Source organism: Conger conger, chromosome 5, assembly GCF_963514075.1.
Source record: "Conger conger chromosome 5, fConCon1.1, whole genome shotgun sequence".
NCBI lineage: Eukaryota > Metazoa > Chordata > Actinopteri > Anguilliformes > Congridae > Conger > Conger conger.
In genome coordinates this window covers 9,362,605-9,373,844 of record NC_083764.1, presented here as the reverse complement: position 1 = coordinate 9,373,844, position 11,240 = coordinate 9,362,605, and the positions used below count along the sequence as shown (strand labels likewise).

The window sequence follows — 11,240 nt, the reverse complement described above, 5'->3', positions numbered from 1 at the left end:
CTTCATGTTATTCCTCAATTTTTTTTGTGTATTGTTAAACCATGAAATCAATGTTGCACACAAACATGTACACATCACATTACGTAATGTGCAAAGTTCTTGTTTGTCACAAATAGTTCTATATGAACTATCCAATGCTCACAGAATTTTTCAACTATTCATGACAGAAGCGCCATTTTAAATAGCTGTAGTGTTTCTCCTCTCTGTAAGCAGGGGCTTTGTGCTTAGATTTCCTTTCTTCTTTCACTGCAGGAGGAGGGTCAGGTTTAAAAACGCTCCAATTAATTGAATTATCCGATTATGCGGTGAGCAAAGCAATTATGCGGTCATGCACTCCATTTTATTTCATTATAACCTGACAACAATCTTTGGTTGTAGAGTTCAGAGTATCATGATAATCCTTCAAAAATAATACAATGCAATGCATTATGTTAGCTGGGCTAACATTTCATATTCACATATCATGTCAATGCATATAAAGTGCGTATAAACCAGCCCCATAAGCACGAGAGAAAATTAGGCTCATTGTGCTCGTTATTTTCAATGGGCTGGAAGAGGTAATAAAATCCTTGCTAAGTGAATTATTTTGTTTTAAAGCGAGGCTTTAATTTCCATGAAACTGGAAGATTAATCTGCCCACATTTTGCGTCGCGAAGCTGCCAGTTCAGTCGGCGAGTTTAGCGGTTGTGGAGCCGGAGCCGAGCTTGTTTACGGATTTGAAGAGGCGGCTCGGAGCCCGTCTCTGCGGCTGGGTTATTTCCGCTCTGCCCAGCCGCAGGTGTTTGGACTGCAGACGGCGGTAATCTCGTTGGGATCTCCAGCTGATACGCTGACCGTTGGCTGCACTCGTTTTATTGTGATGTCTCTGCGGGTTTGAAAGCCCAGGGAGGAATCGGCCTGCTCTGGTTTAGACCGGGGCGTGGTCTGTGCCAAGCCCAGAGGTGGTCATGGTGATTTTGGGCCCCACCTCCACTTTGGGGTTACCCTCTCTTTCAACACTCAACACAACTTTGTGGTATTTCCACACAGATATTTCCCACATTTCAACATACATTTTATGATGTAATCTTGTGCCTTGGAGTCAATGACAGGGGATTCTGCTTTTTGTGTCAGTAAGTTGTGGCCTTTTAGTCTGTACCTTAGGCTGCCTGTTGGCCTGAGGGTGCTAAGAAGGTGGTCAGTGGTTAACCGACCAATACACACTCTGTTGCTATTTTGAGATTTTTTTTCACTGTCAGTGGTTAACCGACCAATACACACTCTGTTGCTATTTTGAGATTTTTTTTCACTTAGCATTTTTATGGCATGTTTTCAACTTTTCATTGGAGGGCTAGGAGAGAGAAAGAGAGAGGGAGAGAGAGGGAGAGAGAGAGAGAGAGAGGAAGATTGGGGAGCAATTCGGGTGGCCGGATTGGAACCGGCAACATCACGGCTCGCAATTCGCATCTGGATGGTGCTCTACATGCTACTCCATGAGACACCCCTTGCGTGTGTGTGGGTGAACCTTCCCTGTGCGTGTGTGTGGGTGAACCTTCCCTATGCGTGTGTGTGGGTCCTTCCCTTTGCGTGTGTGTGGGTGAACCTTCCCTGTGCTTGTGTGTGGGTCAACCTTCCCTATGCGTGTATGTGGGTGAACCTTCCCTGTACATGTGTGTGGGTGAACCTTCCCTGTGCATGTGTGTGGGTGAACCTTCCCCGTGCGTGTGTGTGGGTCAACCTTCCCTGTACGTGTGTGTGGGTCAACCTTCCCTGTACGTGTGTGTGGGTCATCCTTTATTCTCAGCAGCGTCACCTGCTCTTCCCGAGCAGTGCTCCAGGCCTTCTGGAACGTTCTCTCGTTGTCCGGGCCCCAGGCGTTTTCCCCAGGCTCAGCTGACCTCACTCGCGCTCGATTCGTGCCGCACACGTGCAGAAGTCAGGGGCTTTCTCTGTCAGTCGTACTAGCTTCGTGAGTCACTGCTGACTCACAGGGATTTTGTGACTCGGCTTAAATTTCTCCTGACGAATTCACCAGTCGGTCAACTGCCATGCTTCCCCTGCCATGCTTCCCCATCCTTTCAGCAGCTGTGATGACACATACCTTTTGATAGTCATTACAACTGAGGTGTTGGCCCTGGTGTAAAATCCAGCTATGACCAGCTTGAAATACCAGCTACCAGCTGTTTCAAAACATAGCTTGAGCTGGTCAAACCGGGCTGAGTATGAAGCTGGTTTAACTGGTCAACCAGCTTTTTGTCAGAGGCAGGGGAGGGGGGAGTGCAACCCCTCTTTCTCTCTCTCTGGGTCCCCCTTCTGTCCCTCTTTCTCTTATACACTCCTCCCCTTCTCTCTCTCTCAAGAGCAGCATGTGTATCAGATCGTGGGAGAGGTTTGTCCTGATGGAGAGATATGTCTCACCATTGTTAGCATGTTCTCACCCCAATGAAATCTTATACTCCAGCTTTTATTTACAGTAATAACTATGGGTTTCATAATCTCTTTCTCTCTCTCTTTCTCTCTCTCTCTCTCTCTCACCCACCCACACACAGACACGCAGACATGCACGCTCCAACGCAAAATGCAAACACTAGAAGAACACTTTGAGCATTTTCACGCCACTGAATGTATACACGACAAACGCATGACCCCCGAGTACAGTGGCGGTTAAGTGAATGAGCAAACAGTCCTCCCCCGTCTCCTCTCTCCCTCGCAAGTCTCCTCAAACATCATCTCATTAGGACACAAAGAAGGCATTTTTATTTATCTACGCATCGCGTGACGAACTCCCCCGCCGCAGACCGAGCCGAACGCTGTGTGCGTTCCGCTCCGTTCCCCTCCCGAGTTTACGGAGGCCTCTCACGGCCCGGCCTGTTGCGCGGAGGCCGTGACGCAGAGCGGAGAACCGGAGGGCCAGGGCGTGGGAGGCCGGAGGCTACGGGGTCGGGCCGTGGCACGCCGCCCGCCCCCCCTGGCTCACGAGGGATCCCCGTTGTCCCGCCGCACAATGGAGAGGAGAACGGCGAGCTCTCGGCCACCGCTTCCCTGCAGTGACGCTGACCCCCCCCCCCCCCCCCCCCCCCTCTTTGTGTCTTTTTCGCAGTTCGATCTGAACCAGCTGATGACCTCTGTGAATGTAACCCAATGCCTAAGCCCCAACCACAAGCCTTCAGAGTCCCCGGGGCCGGGCACGGAGCGCTCGCCGGTGGACAGGACCAAGGGCTTCTTCGCCGACGAGTCCGAGCCCCTGCTGCGCTGCGACTCCACCTCCAGCAAAGACTCGGCCCTCAGCAGAACCGGCTCCTTCATCACCAAAGGTGGGTGGAGGGCCCGCGTCTGGGCCGGTCGGAGAAGGTCGCCGGTGCCGCGTCGAGGTGTCCCTGCCCGTTACCCCCCCCCCCCCGCCCCCCCGGTCTGACGAGCCGGTCGGTGCCTCGCATGGCCGTCGGTGTGTGTGTGTGTGAGAGTGCGTGAGTGACAGGCGTCAATTTTAAAGCATATGTATAAATGGAGTCCGTTTCCCATTGAGCAAAGGTGAGATCGTGGCGGTGCCGCCTTCACGGAGATCTGGGGAGCTCCAATGGGGAGCTCTGAACATTCCATCCCCCCCAAGCACACAAGGCTGTTTTTCATCCCCCTCTTTTATATCCTCTACCCTCTTTCTCCTCCTCTACCCTCTTTTTCATCCCCTTCTTTTTCACCCCTACCCTTTTTTCCTCCTCTAACCTCTTTTTCATCCCCCTCTTTTACATCCTCTACCCTTTTTTCCTCCTCTACCCTCTTTTTCATCCCCCTCTTTTTTCCTCCTCTACCCTCTTTTTCATCCCCCTCTTTTACATCCTCTACCCTTTTTTCCTCCTCTACCCTCTTTTTCATCCCCCTCTTTTACATCCACTACCCTCTTTTTCCTCCTCTACCCTCTTTTTCATCCCCCTCTTTTTCACCCCTACCCTATCTGTGCCTTCTCAGCTCTGAATGCAAAGGCTTTCCGCTTAATCCACCCAACTCCATACTCAGACAATCTGACTCAAGCCACATTTATTCATGAAGTTCATTTAAAATGACTACCATCAACCAAAGTGCTGTACAACTTGTAATTACTGCATATATATCTGTATAAAATAAATCCACAGTACTGCAATAATAATACATAAAGATACAACAAAACCAACAACAAAGACAGTTCTCGTGGAGTTAAAAGCAAGGGAAAGGAAGTGAGCTTTGAGCTGGGATTTGAAGGTGTGTATGGATGGTGCGGACCTGTTGGAGAGAGGCAGTTTGTTCCAGTCTCAGTGCAGCCACAGCAAAAGCCCTGAAAGGCAATGCACTGAAAATATATTGAAAAGATATTTCAACACAGCGTAATATATGAGCATATATTTTTTTTAAATGCCAATTTCAGATATTGCAATGTTCTTTTAAAATATACTACTGAGAAAAAAATATCTATTTCCAAAGTCACATATTTACAATGTAAACCAGTAAATTCCATTTCCCTGAGGCAAACCTGAGGAACCCCAGTTCACGCATTGAATATCATTCATTCATTCATTCATTCATTCATTCATTCATTCATTCATTCATTATCCTAACCCGCTTATCCTGAACAGGGTCACAGGGGGGCTGGAGCCTATCCAAGCTACCCACTGCACCATCCATGCCGCCCGCATTGAATATCAAGTCGGCAAATTTTTTTACACACAATTGTGAGCATAGTTGAACAGGTACTTATGTTAAGTAACGATAACATGACTGCTTTGACTGGGTCATCTGTCTGAAGGATGAGGATTAGCAGCTGACTGGCTTTGTATACCCATTTTTTGAACACCCCAAAGCTCTCATAATCCTGTGTTTTAAGTATCTTTAAAATCCTGTTACAATAAATGTGTTATCCTGAGTAGATATGTTTGCAGTTACAACCAGGAAACAAAAGCTCTGCCAAGCAAGCCAATACTGACACTATCTCAAATGGCTGTTTGCACAGCTGTATGTATGTATTCCAGTTCCAACACGATTTGGTTAATAGAATACCCAATTAGAAAAGATACAACATCCAATTGTGTATTGAACCTTGTTCAGTGTTTTTAATGCTCGTTTATACAACCTTATTTTAACATTGTTATATTATCAAAAGAAATATGAATATTTCAATATGCAATAAATCACAGACTTCAAGTGTAGTTAAAAAAATCTAAGCTGCCTTTTGATATGTTTTTTGATGTTAGATGAAAATGAGAACAGCATAGTTGTTTTGGCTTCTACACGTCTTCGTATCTACTGCCCTCTAATGGATTCTTAGTGCATTTCATTTTAAAGTATTGCACACATGCGTGCGTGTACACACACACATATACAGACACACACAGAAGGAGAACAGGGAACGTTTGAATAACAGTAAAGCAGTTGTATCTCCTTGAGGACTTTCTGAGACCCAGGAGTAAAAAGAAAAGTATACTTTTTTGACATAATACAAGTGTCTTGGATGACAAGTGAAAATACTTTAGAAATATCTATTTTAAGTGAACGTTCCTTACGTCCCCTAGGGGCAGCCTGTAGCGTAGCGATGAATATGAATGAGGTGAATGACTGGGACACGCAAGGCCGGTGGGTCTAATCCCGGTGTAGCCACAATAAGATCCGCACAGCCGTTGGGCCCTTGAGCAAGGCCCTTAACCCTGCATTGCTCCAGGGGAGGATTGTCTCCTGCTTAGTCCAATCAACTGTACGTCGCTCTGGATAAGAGCGTCTGCCAAATGCCAATAATGTAATTTAATGTAATGTAATGTTAAGAGAAATCCTGTTTAGAGCTCTGGGAAGCCACAACGTAGTGTCCTCCTCTGAAGACCGGAGACTTATTTCAGGAGACTTATGTGGAAAAAGGCCTCACTCGGCGCTCCCTTTCTCCCCTCCGCAGAGAAAAAGGACACGGTTCTGCGGCAGGTCCGGCTGGACCCCTGCGACCTGCAGCCCATCTTCGACGACATGCTCCACATCCTGAGCCCCGAGGAGCTGCGTGTCATCGAGGAGATCGCCCTGGCCGAAGACAAGCTGGACAGGCTCTTCGAAATCGCCGGGGTCAAGAGCCAGGAGGCCAGCCAGACACTCCTGGACTCCGTCTACAGCCACCTGCCGGACCTGCTGTAGAGCCGGCGGCCATTTTAAAACACCGGCGGCCATTTTAAAACACCGGCGGCCATTTTAAAACACCCGCCGCTGCTGCTTTCGCCACCGCGCACATAACTATAAATGCTCCGCTCGCGAATCGCATCGATGTAGCATCGAAAAAGTGTGTCCCTTACAATTTGGAGCTTCATGTTGGTGTGTCCTAAATCAGAGATGGTCAGTGTTCATGCTGTAGTCACACGCACATATATACGCACCCACCGACACACATGCACGCACACACATGCACACACACACTACAAAACTAATGGTATGTAATATTATTTATGCACTAATTTTATATTTAAAAACATCTTAACCTTATGGCATTCAGCCAAGTGCTTCTATTGCCTATGTTTCAAGTGCTGGTTACTAACATGTCACCTTTATTTTTTTTTATCACATTAGTTATCATTCTTATGATGATTATCATTGTACCTTCTATGCTTTTTACCAGCTATATGTTTAATATAATTTCATGGGCATTTCAAAGTATCTCAACTAGATACAATAAAATGATCTCACATAATGTGAGATTCACATTCTGTGATATCTACTTGAAGTTGACCGTCACACGCTGGGATTGTGGTAAATTCATTAAAAAAAAGAAAATGCAGCATAAACTCATTTATTCCTGAGTATCCTTTAAAGGCGCCAAAAAGAAGAATAAAATCAAAGATCATTTTTCTGCTGTACAGAGACGGACGATATGTTTCGCTGATGTTAAGAACACAGAATGTGTTTTTGCCAAGCTAGTCATTATCAAGCTACTTTGGTGCTAGACTTGAAAAACCCCTGGTTGTACTGGCTGCCCAATTCGGTGACATGAGGTGTTTCATGTGCTCGGACTGCTTGGGAAGAATGAAGCACTGACATTGTATTCGCTGGATTTAAATGAAGACTGCAGTATGCTTACCCAATCAGGACTCAATGTACGAGTGAATATGAATTGAAACATGAAGCTGATGTCTGATTATTATTATATTCTGGTGGCTGTTTTAATACTTAACACTTGTAACCGATAAGTTTATTATTGTAACATGTTCAATCAAATAATTAAAGTTCAGCCTTTGTCATAATACTTCATGTCCTGAGTGTCATTTTATTTGTAAAATCATCCTTTTATACAGTGCTTTGCCAAGTACTGTATAAAGAGGGCTCTAATTCCTACACAGATCAGCTGATGTTATGGATGCAAATACCTCACATTCTGTGCATCAGAATAAAAGAGCTTTGGATTGCACTCTCCAGCTATGGGGCTGTTCCTCATTCTCTAAGTCTAATAAGAGTGCAGGCTTTAAAAAGTAATGTTTTTAATAGAAACATAGTTAATGTTTCAGACACTAGACTTTTTTCTTTCAGTTATGTGCATCTCATTTTGCATATGAACATAAGATATTTTCCCTGTGAAACTCAAATGTCAGATGAGAGCTAAATCAATGTAATATGAGTCTCTCTTGTTCCATTCCAGGAAGTCGTTGTTGAATTTTTCTCATACCTTACAACACGCCTTGGACTATGTTTGAATACTTAAATGTCATTTGCACAACAAGGACAAATGGGTCAAACAGGAGACCAGCAGATTCACAGCAAGGTTAGCCAGTTTAGTACAATGATCGACATTCCAAAACATGAAAGTTGGCTCCTTCTCCCATTTTGTATATGTGCCACCTGAAATGATTGGCATTGAACAACACCACTATTTAATCCTGCATACCGAACAACTGTGTACCCACAATCAACACATTGGCATGGTCGAGAATTTGAGGAAATTCCTTTCTGTTTTCTTGAAATTGGCTGAGATTTAATCAACATTTGTCATTTGTCCTGCTGACGAACAAATTTCAATGACACATGTATAGATTTTTTTTACATTTGGCAAGTTCAGTAATTACTAAAACTAATTTGCCAAACTAAGATTGTGAGGAAAAAGTGCTACAAGTCCTTCTTTACGAGTCTTACTTGTAAGTCAAAGCTACGGATAGATATTTTTTTAATACAGGCCAACGAGTTTCCATATAATATTGTAATGTCATCACTTTTTCCAGCAGCACTCTTGACAGACAGCTCAATGCGGAAGCCTCATAACGAGAGATAAGCATGTAGGATTAACTGCGGTTGAATTAATTTTAATCCACGTTCCCTGTCTTTCCAATCACAGATTTTTCACCTATGTGGGCGACATTGGCACAGGCAGTAAAAGTAGTTGTCTGGCAGTCAGAGGGTTGCCAGTTCGATCCTGCCCTGGGTGTGTCGAAGTGTCCTTGAGCAAGACACCAAACCTCCAAATGCTCCTGATGAGCTGGTTCATTACATTACATTATTGGCATTTGATATATAGCTATATAAATGCCAACCATTATATTATTTCCTTGCTCTGTTTCCTGCTCTTGGGCTCACCCAATGGGAGAGTCAAGAAAAAGAGGTAAGATTGTTAGGTAAACGTTAGATCAACGCCACAGTTACAGACGTGGCATATGCACGGCAGATGGGGAGAGCTGGATCCACAGGTCGATCATTTATACGTCACAAATTCTGAAGAAATACTTCTGCAAAGGATGCATTCATATTTCCTTGCTCAAGGAAAGTTTGGGAGCATCCTAACTTCTAGCTTCTATCTTGATCAATTTCCAGGTCAGACAAAGAACAAGGAGACAGGAGGCAAAAAATAAGCCATTGGAAAGAGGCCCTCAGAGTCTTGTGAGAAGATCGCGTGGAAACAGATGACGTGGGGATTTATGGATGGCTGCCTTACGTGATCCGCATCACAAGCCAGGTTGTTGTCATAAAGTCTCGACCTGCGCATTCGTGAGATGGAGAATCGACCGAGGTCCGCCATCTTTAAGGACATTCCAACCCATTAAAGGTTCCACATAGGAGCTAAAAGTAGAAGTTAGGAACTCCCTTGAACAAGAAAACATCTGTGCATTTATTGCGGAAGTATTTTTGTGGAAACCTCTCCCCATCTGCGATGTCCGTAACTGACGTGGCTTCCAAGTGAGGTTTGAAGGAGCAAGGACATTCTATTTGCCTAATTCACGTTTTCTTCAAACCTAATTCTTAAATTATTTTTCTTGCCATCTTTCCTAGCCTGTTCTGATGGGGGAAGCTAGGAGTAGATACAATAAGTGATTGGAATGAGACCAATCTCTGATTGTCAGAAGGAATTAAATACTGTTAGAGGAATCAGGGTGTGTGGAATAATAATAAATTCCGATCAGTATATGAATCATACATGCAATAAAACGTCCTTGTGACCCTGACCCAGCACATCCCAATGCTGGGAACTTGGGAATTTGCATTGGAACCAAAAGTCAAACAACTTGAAATGTCAGTTTCTAACATGTAATTATTGTTTGTCCGACTAAGCACGGATACGGCTTCCCGTAAATAATCGCGGTGTATACCTATTTCCTTGAAAAAAGGACATGCAAATTTCAGTCATGCATATCAGATGCTCAGATTATACACGTGCCGAGCTTTGTTATTGCCAGCACGGTCTGTTCCCAAGAACCTGTACAGCAACACGGTGCTAAACCAGGCGCACATAACATATGGGTTATGTCTACAGAGCTGCTTTGAATGTTGACAGTGTTTCAAAATGGCAGTGACAGATACGGGAGGCTAAAGAGTTGGCAGTATTGGCTACATGAAAAAAAAAACAAGATATGCCTCTTGAGAAAAAGAGTACAGTACAGTGGAAGTACATTTTTGTTCTTTACGGCGCACATTTCCTGAATGTACATTGAATGTACCATTATCGTTCTTTGGATATACCTTTTACAAGCAAAAAAAAGGTACAAATGAATGATTACAACCTACAGGACAATTTTATGCACCCCAGCGACAAGCTTTTATACCTTTTCGGGCACATAACCTTTCCGAGATTCTTCACATGTTTCGGTCTGCACGGCCTCCTTAAATACTAATTAAGGAGCCTAGTGGTTAAGGCACCTGACTGGGAACCGCAAGCTCGGTGGTTCGATCCCCGGTGTAGCCACAATAAGATCCGCACAGCCAGTTGGGCCCTTGGGCAAGGCCCTTAACCCTGCATTGCTCCAGGGGGGATTGTCTCCTGCTTAGTCTAAAATGAACTGTAAATCGCTTATAATCAGATAAAAGCACCAGCTAAATGGCATGTAATGTAATGTAATGTACTTCAAACCACCAATGGAGGAATGCTGAAATGGCTTTTATAATGGGGACTCCAATATATTCACCAATCATAAAACTCTATGCAACACTGCCCAGTAGTTTTACCCTTCTGGAGGGAGGACGTACATACAGTAGTATTGAAAACGAGGGTACCAGTAGTTTTCACAATTATCTTTTTGGGGGGAACTAGCAAGCAAATTTACTGGTTGTTGATGTTGTTTATCTACCCTTCCTTGAAATGCAAACTTGCAAACTGGCAAACACTATTGGGTCACAACAAAAATAATTAATAACTGCATTATTTCACTATTAAAAGACAGTGTTGGGGGCGACATTAGCTCAGGAGTTAAGAGTGGTCATCTGACAGTCGATCCCCCACCATGGGCGTGTCAAAGGGTCCTTGAGCAAGACCCCTAACCCCCAATTACTCCCGACAAGCTGGTTGGTGCCTTCCATGGCAGCTTTCGCCGTTGGGTGAATGAACGGCATTAATTGTAAAGCATTTTGGAAAAGAAAACGCAATATTAATGCAGCCCATTTACCAGTCACCATAGTTACGTGTTTGGGAATGAGGGTTCAATGAAACACACAGTGGATCAAGGAAATAGTGGTGACAAACCATCCCTAACTGAAACCCAACAATTCACAGACAGAAAAAAAGATCCACTCACCTATGAAATAATTACTCACTCATAATTACTGACTCATCTGATTAAGATGCTCGCGAAACACCAGCAAATAAATTCCTGGCCTCTCAAATACCAACTACGGTACGCTAGGCTGAAACAGGGCCACAAAGAAGATTCCCAGAAGGACACATCCCCTATTCTACTTACCAACAAGAAGATACTCCTTTCAAATAGCAGCCTCTCAATTCAAGAGAGTGCAGCTGCCACTCTGCTGTAACTTTATACTTTAATGTAGGTGTTTGTTGTCTGAGTGCCAAA

At 44.4% G+C, this 11,240-nt stretch overlaps 1 protein-coding gene across 2 annotated transcripts in view; it reads left to right on the top strand.

Annotated features, from left to right (window-relative positions):
- The window catches only part of tnfrsf21 (tumor necrosis factor receptor superfamily, member 21), a 25,472-nt gene extending 18,253 nt beyond the window's left edge, over positions 1 to 7,219 (top strand). For both annotated transcript variants that reach the window (XM_061241858.1, XM_061241859.1), the window contains exons 5-6: positions 3,080 to 3,293; positions 5,891 to 7,219. In XM_061241858.1, the coding sequence (XP_061097842.1) occupies positions 3,080 to 3,293; positions 5,891 to 6,120 (444 nt within the window). In that variant the 3' untranslated portion in view covers positions 6,121 to 7,219. The remainder of the gene's footprint in view (positions 1 to 3,079; positions 3,294 to 5,890) is intronic.
- Positions 7,220 to 11,240: the final 4,021 nt, after the last annotated feature.